The 22,223-nt window shown below is 43.3% G+C and overlaps 1 protein-coding gene across 14 annotated transcripts in view; it reads left to right on the top strand.

Annotated features, from left to right (window-relative positions):
- Positions 1-22,223, top strand: part of NCOA3 (nuclear receptor coactivator 3) — a 393,748-nt gene that overhangs the window by 143,354 nt on the left and 228,171 nt on the right. For all 14 annotated transcript variants that reach the window (XM_072110548.1, XM_072110547.1, XM_072110549.1 and 11 more), the window contains 2 exons: positions 4,984-5,366; positions 19,904-20,784. In XM_072110548.1, coding sequence (XP_071966649.1) covers positions 4,984-5,366; positions 19,904-20,784 — 1,264 coding nt within the window. The remainder of the gene's footprint in view (positions 1-4,983; positions 5,367-19,903; positions 20,785-22,223) is intronic.

Here is a 22,223-nt window from a genome sequence, read left to right as displayed (position 1 = left end):
TCTGGTACCTCCCTTCACTTGCTGCCGGTTCTTCTCCTAGGATCTCTATGGTTTCCATGCCAGGCTTCCCTAAGCTGTTCCTGCAGAAGTGATTAACACCCAGCGTTCCCAAACGCTGTGTCTCCAGTGTTCCCAAACGCTGTGTCTCCAGTGTTCCCAAACGCTGTGTCTCCAGTGTTCCCAAACGCTGTGTCTCCAGTGTTCCTGTCTCCAGCATTACCAGTGTTCCTCCTGTGTCCTGCTGTGCCTTCCAGGGTTCCTGTCCAGTATAGTATATATATCTCATCAGTTAGTCCTCAGCGTAGTATAAATGTTATATTTTATGAGAAAAAATATTTATAAAAACTGTTACGGTAAAGCTGTTTATATTGCCACTAGCAGCCAATCCTAGATCATATTTCATTTTTATATGGGTTTGAAAAAAGTATAGCTGTTATTAGCTGTTATATGTATTTCATATATACAGTGACAAGGACTGAAAGGCGTTTCTATAGCAGAATCTGCTGTGCTGGGGATCAGTAGGTGTAGGGACTACTTGAACACAGCAGGAAGCAGACTCTAAAAGCAGTGATGTAACAATGGTGGAAGGTCAATGAGAGAGAGGCACCAGCAAAGCATTATAGGACTTGTGGTTACACTGCCTCTGCCAGTGCTGTGCATGTGTCTGCTAGGCCCCTCCCACATCTGCTTTTCTGTGACACAGAATAGCTGCCGCATAAGCATCACAATAGTAAATAAAAAAGTATTTATAACTCCAGGTTACCATTATGAACCGGATTTTGAAATATTTTAACCTCCATGGGAGCTTTTTGAAGTACATAGTTTCGTGGCATATCCCCTTTAACACAGGTGTGGGTGGTGATGAGGACAGGGCTAGAGATCAAATCGGTCATGATTAAGTAAGAATCGCACCACTGGACACTTTAAAAGGAGGCTGGTGCTTGGCATCATTGTTTCTCTTCTGTTAAGAATGTTTATCTCTAAAGAAACACGTGCAGTCATCATTGCACTGCACAACATTGGCCTAACAGAGAAGAGTATCGCAGCTAGAAAGATTGCACCTCAGTCAGCAATCTATTGCATCATCAAGGAATTCAAGGAGAGAGGTTCCATTGTTGCCAAAAAGGCTCCATGGAGCCCAAGAAGGACCAGCAAGCGCCAGGACAGTCTCTTGCAAGTGTTTCAGCTTCGGGATAGGGCTACCAGCAGTGCAGAGCTTGCTCAGGAATGGCAGCAGGCAGGTGTGAGTGCATCTTGCATCTTGAAGCAAGGCCTGGTGTCAAGGAGGGCATCAAAGAAGCCACTTCTCTCCAGAAAAAACATCAGGGACAGACTGATATTCTGCAAAAGGTACAGGGAGTGGACTGCTGAGGACTGGGGTAAAGTCATTTTCTCTGATGAATCCTTTTTCCAATTGTTTGGAACATCTGGAAAACAGCTTGTTCGGAAAAGACAAGGTGAGCGATACGACCAGTCTTGTCTCATGCCAACTGTAAAGCATCCTGCAACCATTCATGTGTGGGGTTGCTTCTTAGCCAAGGGAGTCGGCTCTCTCACATTCTTGCCTAAAAACAGATCCATGAATAAAGAATGGTACCAGAATGTCCTCCAAGAGCAACTTCTCCCAACAGTCCAAGAGTAGTTTGGTGATCAAGGATGCCTTTTCCAGCATGATGGAGCACCTTGCCATAAAGGTGATAACTAAATGGCTCAGGGAACAAAACAGAGATTTTGGGTCCATGGCTTGGAAACTCCCCAGATCTTAATCCCATTGAGAACTTGTGGACAATCAAAAAACAACAAATTGTGACAAAATGCAAGCATTGATTGTGCAAGAATGGACTGCTGTCAGTCAGGATTTGGTCCAGAAGTTGATTGAGAGCATACCAGGGAGAATTGCAGAGGTCCTGAAGAAGGGTCAACACTGCAAATATTAACTCATTCTAACTGTCAATAAAAGCTTTTGTTAATCATAATATGATTGCACTTGTATTTCTGTAAGTGATGAAAACATCTGAAAAACTCGCATAAAAACCAGAGGGCAACAGATCATGTGAAAATATAATTGTCATTCTCAAAACTTATGGCCATGACATAAGTTTAAAAAATACCTCAGGATAGCAGTATTTCCACAAGGTCCATCTTCAATTCATGGCAATGCCCTTTGGTATAGCTATTGCCTAAAGAGTATTTACGAACTAATATCCGAGATGGCCTCCTACATAGGTCAGGGTCTAGACATCTTTGTCCCTTTTCGGGATGATTCTCTTCTGGTAGGTCACTCAGAAAAGGCAGCCTCTGCTGCAGTTACTCAGGGTACAGCAAATTCTCGACCAATAAGGTTGGACAAAATTTTTAAAAAAAATTCAAGAGGCTTTGATAAGGAGCCAGGTTGCACCATGAAGAATGGTGCCCTAAGATGGAAATCGTTTAGAAGATCACAGGTCTATGGATTATTTTCTTTCCCTGAAGCACAACAGTTCCCTCTCTTCTCTCTTCAAATCCTCCTATTCTCCACATAGTTTATCCGAGGGGTTCACCTTGTTGCCTTCGAGAGAGCCGCAGATCTGGACACCATCTTGACAAAGTCGGTGGACACTACGAAATTATCTGCTTGTCTCTATACTGGAAGGGAACCGAAGCTAGTATTCTGAGGAGTACCAGCTGATAAATGATTCTCCAATTGTTCCAACCATACATTGAGGGACACTGCAGCCTTTCCTTTTTATAAGGCAATATACAATATACAATTTCAGTTTGACTGGGATAAGATCAAGGGTGTGTAATGATATAAGGTTTTGGGGTGCTCTAGCTCAAGCAATCCTTGAGATATATAATATAATATTATATATATATATATATATATATATATATATATATATATATATATATACAGAGACCCCCGCAGATTGTGAAAACCAGGGTCCATCTCCCCCCTCGTTGCTCCGTCAGATTAATGGAGAGCATGACCGTTTTGCTCCGTTAATCTGACAGAGATCGCCAAACTGAAAGAGGAGCTAAAGGGATCCTCGGTCTCCAGGGGCTGACGTCAGTTTAGCCTATTGTAGGTATTCTGCTAATTTATCAATAACGCATGGCTGTAGAAGTTTCGTGGTGAGGGAGATGCATGCTGGTGATGTGAGGTCAAGGGATGCTCTGTCCTTACATGTCAGGGTTATTTGACTGAGGCGTTGGGTGGTCAGGTTGATGGGATGGATAGAGGAAAGGGCATGTCTTATGGTAATTGGTGTGATTGTGGACTATGTAAAGAGCGTATTACATGAATATGTGGTGGTTGTGTTCTGAATATATAGTTAAAAATTGGTTCACCCTGAAGTCTTTTCAGGCGGCACAGACTGTTGTTATAACAAATATGGGGTCTGATACGAGACCCCAGGGCTGTCCACAGTAAAAGCCTTGAAGTTCCTGTCACAGATAGGATTTTTTTTTTATAGGCAGTGTGTCGGCCTATGCAATCGCTTAGGCTCACCATTCTAATACCCACCAATCAAATTATTGCTTGTGGGACAAATAAAAAAAAACATTTGAAACAAAAAGGTTTAATATAAAAAATAAACAAAAATATTACTTATAAAATTCGTATATGAATTAAAAGTGAAAATCATGATACAAAACCCACATCGCATCTCCGTGTCCGTATTGCCCAGTACAATAAAGCAAAATTTTTACCTCCCGATTAAACTCACGATGAGTGACGTAAAATTATTTTTAAAAAACCTAAAAAAATCTTGTTCCAAACAAAATGCAATAAAAATGTATCTAAACGAAAATGGTACTGTTTTAAATTACAACATGTCCCACAAAAAACAAGCTCTCGGCTATATAAACCAAATTTATTTTTCTTTCTACAACCCCCCTTCCCCTAAATAAAGTTAATAAAGCTCTAGCAATGGGGCATTGCCACCCCAAAATAGTATCATTGAAAAATGCATCTAATCCTACAAAAACCAGCTCTCACATGTCGAGTGTCTCTGTACTTGGGAGAAGTTACATTAATTAAAGATTGTTTTTCTCTTATTTTTAATGTGTAAAGTTTTAGGCTTATTTTAATTACTATAAAGATGTTAAAGGGTTAACAATATTCCAAAAAGCTGTTTTTAAGGGGATAGTTTGAGGGATATAGAGTGATATATAGGGGGGTTCTAATATATTTTTCTAAGCTCCTTAAAAACTAAAATGACCCCCAAAAGGCAATTCTGAAATCTCCTTGAAAATGTGGAAAAACCAATTTTAGTTCGTTTTACAACCCAAATTTGTTATCTGAAAACTAGATCATTTTGGAAAATGGCAATTTTTTTTTCTAATAAATAAATACAAACTTTTCAATCAGTTTTTTCATCACTTGTTAAGTGGTAAATTTTTATCTTAAAATCACTTTGCTGAGTTGCAGTTCGAAAATTGTAATGCATCTCAGAGGAGGCTGAACCTTGAGCTATAAACTGGCTGTATCCTTAAAAGGTTAATATATTTTTTTTAAAAAAAACAATCCCAGATATTGCTATGATGACCACATTTTACAACGTATTGCCTTTGAAAGCAAAAGGTGAAAAATGACATGAATCAGAAATCTAGCCTAAAATTGCTAAGGATTAGAATAATGTTGTTAATTTAGCCATTAACTGTCTGCAATATTTGTCCTTTAGTGCAAGAAACTAATGCCATTTATGGATGAGATGGTTAAAAAATCCTGTTTTATGAGCTTTTTAGGTATAGAGCATGCAGAAGGGGTTGTCAGTAACTCAATCAATATTGTTTTTCAGTGTTTAAAATCCACTCTTTATCCCCACTTGCAAGAATTACTAGACTTTCCCAAAATGGAAATATAAAGTGGTAATGCTTTATTTATAGACTACATGAAGCCTTAATCTTTAGAGAAACCATCCCTGACCATTTATGTTTTGAGGAAGGAAATGTTCTAAAATTGTCTCTTCTAACTCCTCCTTTTCCTTTTTTCTGTTTTAGAGAACAGAATGGATACCGGCCAAACCCTAGTCCTATGGCACAAGGAGTGCGTACACCTTTACAATCAAATCCTGTTCAAGGGAATGCTATTAATGTAATTTCTAATCCGGCGTTACCGCCACAAAACCGTAACTATGGCATATTGGAGGCCAACAACAGCACACCGTCTGGCATGAGATATGGAGCAACGGGCAACATAGGGCCTGCGTCTCAATCTCCAGGAATGCAGCAACCACCATATCAGAACAGTAACTATGGAATAAATGTAAGCAGCCCCCCACATGGCAGTCCGGGCATGAGCAGCACCCAACCCAACCTAATGATGTCACCCCGCAATCGAGGCAGCCCTAAAATGAGTTCCAGCCAGTTCTCTCCTATTCCAGGTTTGTCAATGCACTCATCTGTTCATTTACAAAGGGCCAACATCTTCTGTTGTATTGTTGAGTATACATAGGAAAATGTGTTTTAAGGTTAGAGGAATTTGTAGCTCTAACTTCTTTTTTTTTTTTTTTTTTTTTTTTTTTTTTTTTTCTTCAACTTTTCATTCAGTTTGGATCTTTTGACATTGTGTTTTAATTGACAATCTCTGTACAAACGCAAAAAGAGCGTGAAGGCTTGGTTATAGTGTAGATTAGTGTAGATTACTTATACACATTGCTCTCATTGACTAAAAATAAAACAACAGTAGTTATACCCTTCCCACCCCATCCCCTTGCATCTCCTACACAGGTGTCAAGGATCTGGGGGAAAGGTCCTTGACTTCAAAGGGCTGATTCCCATTTCAATAATAGTGTGTTGTCCTACTGGACCATTTCATAGTTTGGGATAAAGGGAGGAAATGGAATAGACCGCCTTAGGCGATTTAGCAATGTATTCTAAATCTGTCTATCATCTTTTGTCCAGTCCCTAAGTTTATTGAGTAGGGACATCTTTACTTGTTCATGTGCTAGGAAACACCATGGGGGTCAGGTTACATTTAGCTGCCAGTTCCTGGAATGTAAACAGTCTTGGAACCTCAGGGTATAAAAGGTCAATGGCCAAGTTTATCCCCTTGGCTTTTCGTTGTTTATAAAGGAATTATCCCTGCATTGAGGAAACTCTAAAAGGTCCCACAGGGGCAGATACTTACTTACTAGGAAAGACAGCCTTGAAAGTTTTCTACGAGACTTCCACTGACCAGGGTATTGAACAGGAGCAATTATGTCTACAGAATTATCAATGAAGCTTCATTACAGACACTTTACAGCTGATGATTGCAGTATGGGACTAAAGTAAAACATCCAGAGGGTAGATGGATCAGTATTTAAATAACTAGCGGTTCTTAAGTAGGGGACCGCCTTTTAATTGTGTTGGGTATGCATGCAAGTTGGGTATGCAGCAAGGCTGTAAAGGAGGTTATTCCCACCAGCTCATTTTCAAGTTCCGTATCGGAATATAAGGCAATCAAAGGAGGCATGCCAGATTAAACTTGCACACGTCTGGAAGGTTGTTTCACCCATTCTTCTTTGGGAGTTGCAACTTCCAGAGAACAGTGCTAAGGATGGCACGTGATGTGAGTCTACATGTCACTGCCACTTCCTCTCCGTTGGCCCCGCCCCTCTGGGCCAGCCAGATCACGTGGCAAACCCAGGAAGCCGAGAATGCTTGGGAAGTAGCTGAAGGCAAGCCTGAGTTACCAGTGCAGGAACGGTGGGCGGCTCATCGTCTCGAGGGATGCAGCCAAGCGGAGGTGTTCTTCGGTGAGAGAGGAGACGTTGCAGCAGGGCCGCGCCAGTAGACGCCTCTGGTGAGAGCGGAAGCGGCGTAAGACACGGTGGCAGCTGGCTCTCTGTCTTGTGCGAGAGGACTGAGAAGCAGGCAGCCACGACCAGGTGAGCCTCTTGGAGGCAGTGCCCTGGACAGACGGTAGACAGCAACAACCGGTTTGAAGAAGCAGTTGCGGTATAGCAGTGATGGTGGAGTAGGGCTGTCCAAGCCGATCTATCCAATACAGCAAACTCAATAAGTGCATATGCTCTGCAGTTCCTCCTTCACAAAAAAACAAGATACACCCTTGCTCTTCAGCAAGGGTGGGGAGATGGCATCTAATTGTGTAAAAACTCTGTGACAACTGTTCCCTTGCGGCCTTCTTGTGTGACACTTCTAATTATATCTATTACTAGAGACCACTGGTTCATTGGCTACAATCTCTAACATAACCGGGCCAATAATAGTAGCGCAGCTTTGTGGTCCAGCCTTTGCGTTGATATCAGCATTACAAGAATAAGCAATTTTGAGGTGTATACTTTCTGTGGTCTCCTTCTCGTATATGAAAACTGATGTTGTAGATGCTCAAGAAGAGAGTAAGGAGTGATTAACTTTAACAACCAATTTTGTTTTGCCAATCCTTACAACATGGTGTAAGCTAATCCCCTGTTGGAGATAACTGGCCTATCAGGACACTATTTTGCCTGGAAAGATATACAGAGATAGTTTACCTTGTCTTTTCCTCTATACTGTTTTTTGTGCATCTGCTTTAGCGGAAAGTCAATATTCCCCTGAATGTATTAACTCTGTAATATTTTTTTTGTAATATTCTTAATTTTTTTTTTACAGGGGTAATTGGGCCTTAGGATTGCCTTTTACATGGCGAGCGGTGTTAGCTGGTTAACAGTGTGACACAGTGCCCACCGTAGGTAATTTCCCCCAAAGGATAACTGGGCGCTCCGGTTTTCCTACACTACAATTTTCACAGGCTTCGTATCACATTAATTTCCTATGTACGACATGGGACAAAGCTCCCTCGGGAAGATACATTTTCGTAGATCTGGTGGTATATCTGTTGGTGTATTTGAAGCGGTTGAGGGAAAGATGGGCCGAAAAACTGCGACATGTAGGTTTACGGGGCTAGATAAAATGTAGAAAAATTCCCCGGTTTGGCCCCGGCAGTTAGCCAAAGATGAGGAAAAAAACGGATCTAGATTCTCGGGTTTGCAGATGGAAGATCCCTCGCAAGGGAATTCCTTCTCTCAGAGATATTAGAAGCGTCTGGGAGACTAAAGTATTAATGGACTCATAGGATATGCAGATGGGAGCGGTGAGAGCAGATATCACAAATATTAGAGATGCGGTAAACAAGCTGAGACTGGATTGTAGGGAGACGGAAGCCACTGTAAGTGAGGTGGTGAAAGAAGTGAGGCAAGAGTTTTCTGAATTGAGGTTGGCCAATAAAGCCCTTAAAGAAAAGCTGAACGGATCTAGAAGGTCCAATACCCAAACAGGGTGGTAGACTACCCCGAAAGTGGGAAAAACATGGATATATCTGAGGAGATGGCTGTTGGACACATTTAGTTCGGAGGGATTTACACCTTTCTTTGGGGTTGAACAAGCCCACAGGGTCCCATTTAAAAAAAAAAACCTCCACAGGGAGACAGACCTAGAGCTATTCTAGTTAAACTGCTTAGCTCACAGGACAGGAACTTTATCCTACAAAATCTCAGGGGTGGGGACCCAATTCTGGTAATTGGGCAAAAAAGTTTTTCATATTTCCCAATTTTTCAAGGGATACACAAAAAGCAAGAATGAGCTTCATAGAAGTGAAAAGGCATGCTCCTGGAAGCAATGATGCAATATTAATTGCTCTTTTCTGTGAGATTACGAGTTATCCACCAAAACAAAACCTGTTTTTTTTTTTTACTCCCCAGAAGAGGTATCAGTGGCTCGAAAGCAAGGCTCCTAAGATGTAACCCTGCATCATTATGAAAGGGCATAGATTGTTAACTTGGCTAGGTCTCACTTTTTTGTCATGGTGTTTGCTGTGGTTATATTTGCTATGATTGGGGAGAGGGGGTTCGGAAGGGTAGAGGAATGGCGCAGGAGGAAGTGTGAGATCAACGGAACATGGTTACGGTAGATCTAGGTGGTGGTGGGGGAGGGTTCTTTTTTTTTCCTTTATCTGTTAAATGGGCACTATAATAAGGATTTTTGCCTGGAACATTCGGGGGTCTCAGTGATAAATTATGTAGATGTATGATTTTTGACCGAATCCACAGCCACACATCATTGTGGGGTGTGGGAAAAAATGGGTCGGTAGCAAGTTCCATTCATACCGGAGTACATACTCCATATAAAACATATACATATAAAAATCGACTTTAAGCTGTTTAGTAAACAAATGGACAAGGAGGGAGATATATTTTTCTGTGTGGGTTGCTAGGCGGACAGCAAATTATTTTGGTGTTTGTATACATTCCTCCTCCTCTCTCTCTTGGTGTTTTCGGTGAGTTGTTAAAATTCTGGGAAGGCAAGGAAAACTACCCAGGATTAATAATCGGGGACCTGAATGCAATATTTAATGTTAACTTAGACCGGATGAGCTTGGAGGGAAGGGTGGGAGAACTTATTAGTGAAAGGTAATCTAAATTATCAATTTTATGTGATGAACTAGGGTTAGTCGATGTATGGCGCTCAAAATTTGGTACAAAGGCCTTTTCGTACCTGAGTAAAACACAAAGGGGCATATTTATCAGGACCTCTGCGGAATGCCAGTGCTCTTTAGGATGGAATCTTAGATTAATTCAGTACAACATTCTTATGATTTATTATTCTCCATTTCACCTATTTAAAATGAAGCTTTAAGAGAATGGCAGCTGTTTGAGATGCGGAGGGGAAGAGGCACATTTTTGTCATGTCATCTGCTTCTGCCCAACAATTGGAGAGTTTTGGCTGGAAATTTGTTCCTATATGTCAAGACTGATCGGTACAACACTGTTTCCTACGTTATGTGCAGTTATTCTGGGCGACACGGAGGGAATCTGATTGGACCAAGGGACTCAACATTTGTTGAATAGAGTCCTACATGTGGGACAGGTGTGTGTTGCCAGAAACTGGGGTAATGCAGAAGTTATTCCCTTACTTGGTTGGATAAATATGGTTAATAAGATCAAGCAGTTGGAAAGGACCCTAACGAAGGAATAGTGTAAAATTGGGAGAAAAGTTTTTTTTTTCCCCTCCTATGTTGATACAGGGGTGGGAGGGAGAGAGGGTTGGAGAGTGATAGGGAGGGTTTATGTTTATAAGAATATAATAATTTTTATTACTGTTATTGAAGCAACAATGTCAAGTGAAGAATAACATGATGCTTCACTTACAAATACAAATGTATCAAACTTACAATACAAATGTATCACCCCACTATATATAGTGGGGTGATACATTTGTATTGTGTACATTGTTGGTATTGATGTTAATAAAGATATTTTATTGCGGCATGAGTCGACTTAATAAGGAGTGTCATTTGGGGACAGGAGATGGTACGCTGAGTAGCTCACGTCTGTTTATATTAACTACCAAAGTCATCCAACAGGTGGAAGACCAAGGGCAATTCTCGGATAGGGTTTGCCAGGGAAAGGAGAAGGTCATCTGCAAAAAATGTAGCACGCAACTGATGGCTTCCCACAGCAATACCCTCAACATCTGGGTAGCAACTTGGTAACCAATTACTAATTTAAATAGGAAAGTAAACAAAGGACAGTCCAGTCCCCTGCGTAATAGAAAAGGAGTAGAGCTGAACCCAGGCAAGCCCAAGGCTCAGAGTTGAGTGCCCAAAGAGGTCTTGAAGGTCCCTGAAAACATTATCTGGTCCAACATTGCATTCAACCACCCCAACTTACGCTGTCAGAAGCCTTTTCCACATCTATGTCTAAGATAGCTGGAGATGGGTGAAGGGTAGGCTCAGTTTTCAGTTTTAATAGGATCTAGTACTGACAATACTTCTGGATATTAATAACCACTGAGTGACCCTTGACAAGTGCTACCTGCGAAGTATGGACCAGTCTGGGAAGAAACACTCATCCAGCCTGTTTTTAATACAGGTCCACATCGATTAAAGATATTGGCCTATAAGAGGCCCAGGATAGAGGATCTTTACCTTCCTTTGGAATGATCTTAAAGTAGGCAGAGTTAGTCTGGATCTTCTGAAAGAAAACTATTAAAAACTCAAGCTAAAAAAGGGGCAGGCTGTGTCTTCAGGAAATGATAAAAATCACCCGTAAATCCATCGGGCCCCAGGACCTTTGAGGAGGCAAGCTGTCCTATGACCAAGGAGAGTTTTTCTGGTGACAACGGTAGTTTAGTGTCAGTCGTTTTGTCGTCTGGTTACATTCAATGGACCTACCCACCCTGTCAGGAGGGTCATAGGGCAGAGTAAAGATATTCAGATCCTGCAGAGGATCTACAGAAACTTGGTGGGTAATAGCCGGCCTGTTCCCTCAGAGTCCCTTAGAGCCAAGAGTGGGCGGAATGATTAGGATGCCTTAGCGAAACGGGCCAGGAGTTTCCCAACTTTATCCCTATATCTCAGCAGCTTAACCTCTGTTTGGGTACTGTAAAATGACTCCTTTTGTTCTAGCCATTGTGAGAAGGTGAGAGGTGTTGTGTGGGAAAACCGCTATCTGTCTTACAGGCAGATGAAATGCATGCGGTAAAAGCCCTGGGTTTGTCTGCAGTAACCCAAGGGTTAATGCAGACATGATAAGCAGGAGACGTCTGTTTTGTCTGTGTTGGCCTAGCTAACAAAGACACATTGGTAATGTCCGTACTGGGCCTGCTTATTATGGAGTAGGGGTAGGCTGGTAGTGGGACTCCTACTCCACCCGGGCTTCGGTCCTGGGCTTTTGTATAGTCCACAGGTGCAGGTCACAGGTCTCGTTAGGGCCTGATTTAGTCTGCAGGCCAGAAGCAGTAGAGAGGCCCTACCTGGAGAGCTGAAAGCGAGATTGCATTATCACAGCAAAGGTAACTGAGGGTCTCCTGTCTTGCTGCTGGCCAAGAGTGTGTGCCAGGCAGCCTGGTACCCGGATAGCTAGGGTCCGCCAAATGTGTTAGACAGCGCCTAGCCGGGCAGGAATTACTTTTGTAAAGTTTTTTTGCATGTGCCTAAGCCGAGGCTGAATTTGTGTTCTGTTTTGCAAGTGTGAATAAAACACTTAAGTTGGACTTTTAACCTGCTTGTGTCCCTGCTTTCTGCACTGCTACCAGTCAACTACCAGAGCAAATCCCCACATATGGTGGATTGGAGCGGGCAAAGTGCAGTGAAGTATACACTAGTGCATGTCCTGGAAGAGGTCATATTGCAGCCCATTGCCCCAATTCCTCAGAGCCCATGGACTGCAGTTCCACCAGAAGGGTTTCTCTCTATGCTGCCCCTTTCTACACAGCTACTAGCCCCAACTCTGCTGATGAGCGCCACCTGTGCCGGGTGACTGTGGCAGGGCATCCAGCGTTGGCCCTGCTGGACTCAGGCAGTCGGGTGACCTTGATTAATGGGTCCCTCATAGACCCCAAGACAGTCACAGGGCGCACAATTGGTGTCCTGTGCATCCATGGGGACGTAAAGGACTACCCCACCACAGTTATTAACTTCCAGACCTCTTGTGGAGAGACACTACATCAGGCCGCGGTTGTCAAGAACTTGTCCCATGACCTTATCTTGGGACGGGACTTCCCCATGTTCTGGACTCTATGGCGGGGAAACCAAGAGTTGGGGGGTTGTTCTCCTGTGTTGTCTGGTCAGATCTCTAAACCCGAGCCTGATGACCCAGACTCTGGAGTTCCTGCTGTAGGGGTGACAGAAGATGGAAGTGTAATGTTTCCCCTAGATGTTATAGCAGGCGAAACTGAGGAGGTAGTGACAGGACCACAGTTGTCGGATTTGGAGGTATCCCGTGACAACTTTGGTACTGCACAACTCCAGGACCCCACTCTGGTCCGCGCCGGAGAAAATGTGGTAGAGATTAATGGTGTACCTCAGCACCCAAGTGCGGATAAGTTGTTCCCTCGTGTGGTGGTAAATCAGGAGTTATTGTACCGCATTGATAAGCTCCACGGTGAAACCCGGGAGCAGTTAATGGTACCTCAGCCATATCGTCAGATGGTGTTAGACCTTGCACATAAGCATGTGATGGGAGGGCACCTAGGTACCACAAAAACTCTGGAACGCATCTTGCAGCGTTTTTACTGGCCAGGAGTGTATGATAGGGTAAAAAGGTATTGTGAAACTTGCCCTGATTGTCAATTGCATGCTCCCATGGTACACTTTCGAAGTCCGTTGGTACCTCTGCCCATTATTGAGGTACCCTTTGAAAGGGTCGCCATGGATTTGGTCGGTCCTTTGGTTAAATCTGCTCGGGGGCATCAGCATATCCTGGTAGTCATGGACTATGCTACCCGATATCCTGAGGCCATCCCACTACGGCACACCTCTGCGAAACTAATTGCTAAAGAGTTGTTTGCCATGTTCTGCCGGGTGGGACTTCCCAAGGAGATCCTCACAGATCAGGGGACTCCTTTTATGTCAAAAGTCACCAAGGAGCTATGTAGGCTCTTTAACATTAAACTGTTACGCACCTCTGTGTACCATCCTCAGACGGATGGATTGGTAGAACGGTTTAACAAAACTTTAAAGAGTATGCTAAAAAAAGGTGGTGAACAAGGATGGGAAGGACTGGGATGTATTGTTGCCATATTTAATGTTCGCCATCCGAGAGGTCCCACAAGCCTCTACTGGGTTCTCACCTTTTGAGTTAGTGTATGGCAGACATCCCAGGGGTCTCCTGGACATAGCCAAGGAGACATGGGAACAAGAACCCACCCCCCACAAAAGTGTAATAGACCATATCCCAGATATGCAGGACAGGGTAGCAGCCGTCATGCCCATTGTCAAGGAGCATATGGAGGAGGCACAAAGGACTCAAAGCCGGGTTTATAACAGGTCAGCAAAAGTAAGGAGCTTTAGTCCCAAGGATCGTGTGTTGGTGCTAGTCCCCACTGTAGAAAGTAAGTTTCTCGCTAAATGGTAAGGACCGTATGAGGTTATAGAGAAAATTGGGGAGGTGAACTACAGGATACGTCAGCCCGGATGGAGAAAACCCGAGCAGACTTATCATGTTAATCTGTTAAAGGCCTGGAAAGACAGAGAAAGTCTGCATACAGAGATGATTCTGGCTAGTCCACCTCCTGTGCTACCCTCACAGGCTGCAGATAAGCCTGTAGCAGATGCAGGGGTGCGAATAGCCGATACCCTTACCAAAGGACAACAGCAAGAGGCTCGAGAGTTTGTAGTAAGGAATACAGATGTGTTCTCAGAGTTGCCTGGTTACACATCTGTAATTAAACATGACATTGTCACTGAGCCAGGGGTAAAAGTAAGATTAAGGCCGTACAGAGTCCCTGAAGCTCGTAGACAGGCCATATCAGAGGAGGTTCAGAAGATGCTGAAGCTAGGGGTAATTGAGGAGTCCAAAAGTGAGTGGGCCAGTCCAATTGTTCTAATTCCCAAACCGGATGGGACGTTGCGATTTTGCAACGATTTTAGAAAATTGAATGAGGTGTCTAAGTTTGATGCCTATCCCATGCCCCGGGTGGACGAGCTTATTGAGAGACTAGGGGGAGCTCGGTACTTCACCACATTGGATTTAACTAAAGGATATTGGCAGGTACCCCTGACTGATAGGGCTAAAGAAAAGACAGCCTTTGTTACCCCTGAGGGCCTTTTTCACTATGTTGTGTTACCGTTTGGGCTTCATGGGGCCCCCGCTACCTTTCAACGGTTAATGGACATAGTGTTAAAGCCACATAGGAGATACGCCTCCGCCTATCTAGATGACATTATCATCTACAGCCAAGACTGGGAGAGTCACTTGGCCAAGGTACAGGCTAAGGGCAGCGGGCCTGACCGCAAACCCCAAGAAGTTTGTGCTAGGAATGGAGGAGACGCACTATTTGGGGTATGTGATCGGTCGAGGTATAATTAAACCTCAGGTTAACAAGATTGACGCTATACAGGGTTGGCCTCAACCAGTGAGCACAAAGCAAGTCAGGGCATTCCTGGGCATTGTCAGGTACTACAAACGGTTTATACCAAACTTTGCCACCATGTCCGCTCCCCTGACAGACCTGCTGAAGGGTAAAAGGCCTGTCATGGTGCGGTGGAATGAACAAGCAGAAGGGGCTTTTCAGACATTGAAGTCTGCGCTGTGTGGATCTCCTGTTCTCATTACGCCAAACTTCAAGAGAGAGTTTATTGTGCAGACGGATGCGTCAGATGTAGGACTGGGAGCTGTCCTGTCTCAGGAGGTGAATGGCGAGGAACACCCCATTACTTACCTAAGCAGGAAGCTCACGCCAGCAGAGAAAAATTACAGTATCGTAGAGAAGGAATGTCTGGCGATAAAGTGGGCATTAGAGTCCCTACGGTACTACTTGCTGGGACGACAGTTCCGTCTCATAACTGACCACTCTCCTCTCACGTGGATGAGTAGAACTAAGGAGAAGAATGCCAGGGTCACTAGGTGGTTCTTGTCCCTCCAAAATTTCAGTTTCATGGTGGAGCACAGAGCCGGGAAGCTACAGGGCAATGCGGATGCCTTGTCCCGAACGCATTGCTTAATGTCAGGAGTTCGCCCCGGTGGGTCTGAACTGAGGGGGAGGGTATGTGAGAAAGTGAGAGGTGTTGTGTGGGGAAACCGCTATCTGTCTTACAGGCAGATGAAATGCATGTGGTAAAAGCCCTGGGTTTGTCTGCAGTAACCCAAGGGTTAATGCAGACATGATAAGCAGGAGACGTCTGTTTTGTCTGTGTTGGCCTAGCTAACAAAGACACATTGGTAATGTCCGTACTGGGCCTGCTTATTATGGAGTAGGGGTAGGCTGGTAGTGGGACTCCTACTCCACCCGGGCTTCGGTCCTGGGCTTTTGTATAGTCCACAGGTGCAGGTCACAGGTCTCGTTAGGGCCTGATTTAGTCTGCAGGCCAGAAGCAGTAGGAGAGGCCCTACCTGGAGAGCTGAAAGCGAGATTGCATTATCACAGCAAAGGTAACTGAGGGTCTCCTGTCTTGCTGCTGGCCAAGAGCGTGTGCCAGGCAGCCTGGTACCCGGATAGCTAGGGTCCGCCAAATGTGTTAGACAGTGCCTAGCCGGGCAGGAATTACTTTTGTAAAGTTTTTTTGCATGTGCCTAAGCCGAGGCTGAATTTGTGTTCTGTTTTGCAAGTGTGAATAAAACACTTAAGTTGGACTTTTAACCTGCTTGTGTCCCTGCTTTCTGCACTGCTACCAGTCAACTACCAGAGCAAATCCCCACACCATCTATCATGATCACTCCTGGCTTGTTGCCAGGATAATTTGGAGGAAGGGCTAAGAGAGGCTTGGTAAGCTGTATATGCTCTGCGAAGTCTCACTACATTCCTGGACTTTCCTAGCTGCTTCAACTGTAATAGTGAAGATTGTAAGTATCTTTGCAGTATTCCAGTCTGATTGAGGACAGTCCTCATGGGGAGAGTTGGTAGCGGCACACTCCTGTCACCAGGCATCTGGAACTCTCATCCAGCGCCAGGCAGGGCGGACACCTCCAGATATAATCTGTATCCTGTCCACCAACTGCACCAAGATGGGAGAGTGGTCTGATATAACCATATTGAAGATGTCAGAACTGGTCACTTTACCCACGAAGTCAGAGGATATACGGAAGTAGTCTATCCTGGACCAGGATGAGTGGATGTGAGAGAATTCCCTCCATTCCGGGTTCCAAAGTCTCCATATGTCCAGGAGTCGGATATCTGTCATAAAGTCAGTTAGAAAGTAAGAGTTCTCCTTATGGAGAGTTTGCCAATTAAGGCTGCCTGTGGGGACTTTTTTATGATCAAATAAAATTTTTATTGAAAACAAAACAATAGTTTTCCATTTTTTCTATTTAAACAGCATAAATGAAAACTAAACCCATCAGATAAAGAACCTCTTGCCAATAGCGACACAATTTGGGGAAGTTCCACATCAGGTGTATCAGATCTGCCCTAGATCTGTTGCATCTGGGGCAATCATAACATCTATTGTTCAAAATGGGATATAGACTCTTCGACCTTGCTAACCAACACTCTGGCTGCAGATTCTAAAATCTATTGCCATTGGTCCTCTGTAATGGTTCCCACATAGGCATGTGGGGACTTAAAGCCATACTTGCTCCACTAGGGAATTCTGTGAAGTATGCAAATTTGTATGTTTTAAAAGGTGTTAATTGGAAAACCATGCCTCCTTCTACCTTTAAAAGGCAGCCCCCTTAACACAAAGTATGACCTACAAGATGTCTAATAACATGTGTTATTAACAGATTCAAAACTGTAAACCACACTGTTTCCACCTGGTTGGGTTTCCTCAGTACAGTGTAGGGAATTTGGTTTCGCTGTGTAAGAGGCTATTTTCATTTGACACCTTGGAAAACATATTTGCATACTTGCCAGAATTCCCTAGTGGAGCATCTACTGCTTTAAAGGACACCTGTCATCAGGTCTGTGTCACTATTTCTGTCACCTCTACCTGTTGGAGCAGCTCACAAGGATCCCATCCTAGCCTTTATCTAGTCAATTCATACATTAATCATTGTAAAATCATCTTTTCTTTATTATGTAAATGAGTCTGATCACATGATCAGAGGCAGTGATGTCACCACTGTTCCCCTTCCCCTCTCCTCCCCCTGCTCAGGTCTGTGTGTAATGTATAGTAAAGTATTGCTAGTGTGTGTGCTGCATCTGCTGACATGCTGCATCCTCCTAATATACAAGTGAGAGACACAGACATCAGCTACACATGAATCTGACATGTTCTGCTGTAACATGGCTGCACCCTGGATCTTTTGTTTCTCTACTATATACACACAGGCTGCAGTGGGGGTGGCCGCCAGCGCCAGGAAGCACGTAATTATACAGCCTTACACTATTATACAGGCTGTCAGTCTAGCACTGGGGGTGTGGCTGTGCCTCCCACTCATGAATAAGCTGGACAGCTTGAATATGCTAATGACTCACTGGACATCTCACAGGTCATTTGCATACAGCTTTAGGACCTCATTGTTTAAGTTTACAGGCATGTAGAGGGACAATGAAGGGATAGAGGCAATGCTTTCTAATGGCAGTTTATGAAAATCTATTTAGATTAGGGGGGTTATTTTGTATGACGGGTTCTCTTTAAGTCTCCACATGAATAAAAGGCGTCCTTAACTGACAAACTCTCCTTAAGGAGAACTCTTGCTTTCTGACCATAGTCATCTGGGCTTGCATGTAGATTTGTAATAGAGGGGATTCGTTCCCCCTCGGCTGTCGTTCAGATTGATTTGCCCTTGTTGAGTGGAATGCTAGTATTGGTGTTTTTGTAGGTTTCTCCTACGAAAACACCAATACTAGCATTCCACTCAACTTATAATAATGGCACTATAAAGGCAATAGCAAGGGCAAATCAATCTGAACGACAGCCGAAGGGGAACGAATCCCCTCTATTACAAATCTACATGCAAGCCCAGATGCCTTCAACACAAGCCAATCATACAAAACACTCAACCTTGCAGCCACAACTCCTTCCTTAACAATACTTAGACACCAACCCTATAGTCTGTAGATTTTTTACTTTATTTGTGAGTGTCACCAATCTCTTTTTTTTAATAAATTGAATTAAGGATTGATGTTTTAATGGGGAAAATGAACTCTTGACCAATGGGTCTTTTGTGTGACCATCTCCAGGCCTTTTTTGTGAAATAAGATTGAATCGTTGAGGATCCAGTCAGAGAAACCCACCCACGACTTGTTCCTTGATATTATGGTTTTCCATTTAACACCTTGAAAAAACATATTTGTATTCTTCTTATAAATTCAGTCCGTATACTATCTAGACGATATCTCTTCTATCCTCGCCACACATTTTAAACTATGTTTGTTTAAATCCCGTGTCAAATCTTCGAGGGGAAAAAACCTGTTAGTGAGAGACGAGTAAAATTGCCTGATTGTGTCAATTGCCACAAATCTAGGGTAAGATTAGGATCTTTTTACTTTTTTCAGCTGTTGTGATTCATGTATATACTCTATTAGGTCACTCCCTGTTACATACACATTGTTTTCCAATGCTTCTGAGTAAATACATATGCTCTGATTGATTCATTTGAAACTATATATTGTACTGAAACCTAGTAGTTGGATTTTTGATGCCTTCCTTATCATATTTGCTCTTCGATTCTACTGCTTGTGCCCGTTTCCTTTTGAAAGTACTTTTATTTATTTGCTAATTTTAACTGTATCAATAAAGAGATTTGTTTTTATAGAAATCTGTTTTAAGCATTTTTGATGTCTATTGAGTATTTCAGTATTTTGGGGCTATTGCATGTATTTGGGATACCTCCATAACTCAAGTTTGGATCATGTTATATGCTGGATAAAGTCAGTTAGTATATTATCCAGACAATGAAGCACATTTACTTACCTGTCCGCGGAGTTCCCTGAAAGTGCATTGTCCGACCAGAATTGCACTGTGCCATGATTCACTAAGATCGTGCGCCTGATATCCTGTATGTGTCGCTTCCATGCTCAGGTCCGCTGGAGTTCTCCTCCTTCTTCTTGGTGTATGTAAGTGCATTATCTTGCGACACAATTTGAAAGTTAAATCCCATGCTCAGTCCGAATCAGTCGCATTGTCCGATGGCCCGCCCCCCCAATTCCTGTCGCATACAAAGCTGGCACAGCTGCGCCAAAATCTGATTGCGTGCAACACAATCCCCTGGTAAATACCTATCACAGACGTGCAAACCCCGAAACCATCGGAAAATCTGACAAAAGTGCGTCCGCCAACCCTTGGTAAATGAGCCTCACTATCTTTCCACATCTTCTATCCTTAGCCACCCATTTTAACTATGTTTAAATCCTCTCCCACAATCTTCGAGGGACAAGGCAGGCTCAAAAACCTAAGAGATGCATAAAGCTGATGCGCCCTTCATCAGGGGCATAAATGTTGGGTGTATTTATCCTTTTTATTTTGTTTCTACTATTATATTGTATTATGATTTTGTGTGTGTGTGTGTGCATATTTTTTTTTTTTTTTTTTCATAAACTTTGTTTTCTTCTGCAGGGATGAATTCTCCTGTGGGATCTTCTGGGAACACTAATGGAGGTAGCTTTTCCAGCAGTTCACTAAGCGCTCTCCGTGCAATAAGTGAAGGAGTTGGCAGTTCTCTCCTGTCTTCTCTCTCATCCACTGGTCAAAAAGCAGAGACTGCCTCCAATGTAAATCTGGCCCAGCAGGCTAAAATGGGGAGCCAAGAGTGTAAGAGTCCCTCTGGTTTATTTTGTGAGCAAGCACAGGTAGAGAGTTCTGTGTGTCAATCCAGTGGGAGAGATCATCTCAGCGAGAGGGATGCAAAAGAGAATATCATTGAAGGCTCTGATGGACAGAGGTCTCAGGTGGAAAGTAAGGGACACAAGAAGCTCCTACAGTTGCTGACCTGCTCTACAGAGGAGCGCAGTCACGATGCCATGACCAGCACAAACATGGATTCCAGTTGTAAAGATTCATCCGCCAATGTTACCAGTCCTTCAGGAGTCTCCTCTTCCACCACCTCCGGGGTCAGTTCCACCTCTAACCTGCATGGCTCTATGCTCCAGGAGAAGCACCGCATTCTTCATAAGCTGCTACAGAATGGAAACTCTCCAGCTGAAGTTGCCAAAATCACAGCAGAAGCCACAGGCAAGGACAACTTGCAGGAGACTGTCAACTCTGCATCTTGCACTGAAGCAACAATGAAACCGGAACAAATGAGCCCCAAGAAGAAGGAGAACAATGCGCTACTTAGGTACCTTTTGGACAAGGATGAGGGGAAGGAGAAACCTAGAAAAGATGTAAAGCCCAGAGTGGAGTTGCTGGACAGTAAACTCAGTCAGTGCAGTAGTTCTATCGTCCCAAGTTCCAGCCAAGAGAAGGAGATGAAACTAAAGACTGAGCCTAAGGAGGAGGTAAGTCATCAGAGAACCATTCCCTAGGTTGTCTGGATAGTGGTTTTGTTTTTTTTGTCTGTTTTAGGCCATTCACCGTGTGTATAGCAGTATGTTGGTGCCTCTCTTCAGGGATGTGGTTGAAGTAGGTAAATTACTTTTTCTAATACCTGAGAGGTCACACACTCCTGCTAAGCTGCAGCACATAAATGAAGAAATAAGTGTGAATCATGTGTGCAGAAGGTTGTGTTTATCAGAGGACACAGGAAGAAAGGGTTGTTGCAGCATGACTCAGGTCAGCTTAGATGCATTTTTTTGGAAATAAAGGTCCATCCAGCACCATGTTAAAAGTTTTTCTTTTCACGCTATATTCTTCATCTTTTAGTATATAGTGGCCCTCAGTTGTAGCCTAATGTTCTATACACAGACCGAACTTGTATAACTACAACTGCATATGTTGGAAGCAATTAAATTGGAACCTTCTGATCACTTGGTGCATGGTCTGTGACCTCCAACTTCTCCTAGTTAACACACAAATGCCTGATCATCCCTAGAGGGGTGCACTACACGATCAGAATAAGTCCTTACAGATTTGGGCATACATATTCAATTAAAATACAATATAATATAACCGTGAAAGAAAAACAAAAAAGCAAACTTTTGTTATCAGTAGTTAAATATATTTTGGTAATCGAATGTAATTAAATATTCCTCATGCACGTGTTTACTTTCCATATGATTCTTCTCCAGGCATGGAGAATAGTTAAATTACATTAAACTATATCCAATTACCTCTGATATTTAAACAATTAAATTGCTTCCAATATATGCAGATGTAGGTATATAAGTTTGGTCTGTGTATAGAACGTTAGGCTATGACTTAGAGCCACTAAAGGCTCGTAATGCGTCAGCTACAATGTATTTATCCTGTTTTTTTTTTATCCATGATTTTTTTATAAGATAAAGAATAAAGTGTGAAAATACTTTTAACATGGTGCTGGATGAACCCTTGTTTCCAAAAAAACCCTGGCGGTTTTCTTTCCAACAAGAGACAGTTGTGGAATCAGGAGGAGGGGGTAAGCTGTAGCGATCTTTTTGGACTCTGCACTGTAACACTTGCCATTGGAGCAGACTCTGATTGCGAGTATAACCCCTTACACGCCGCGGTCAAGCATGACGATGGCAGGTAAGGGTCCTGCCCCTATGGATCGGATCCCCCGTGCCGCTTACTGGGGGATCCGATCCACTTCTGGGCAGCCCCGATGTCTTCCAAGGGCCCTGGTGCTGCCCGATGTTCTTGGCAGTCAAATCCTTCCTGGGTCTGACTGCAAACTGTCTGCGCATGGGTCTGTGCATGCAGTTTACACTGCGCTACAATGAATAAGTATTGTAGTGCAGTGTATTTGGACTTGAACCAGCCATCAGCGCATCACTGGTTCAAGTATGTATAAGTAAAAAAA

This window comes from Engystomops pustulosus, chromosome 6 (assembly GCF_040894005.1).
Source record: "Engystomops pustulosus chromosome 6, aEngPut4.maternal, whole genome shotgun sequence".
Classification (NCBI taxonomy): Eukaryota; Metazoa; Chordata; class Amphibia; order Anura; family Leptodactylidae; genus Engystomops; species Engystomops pustulosus.
Note: the sequence above shows the minus strand (reverse complement) of the source record. Positions and strands in the feature narration are given on the sequence as shown.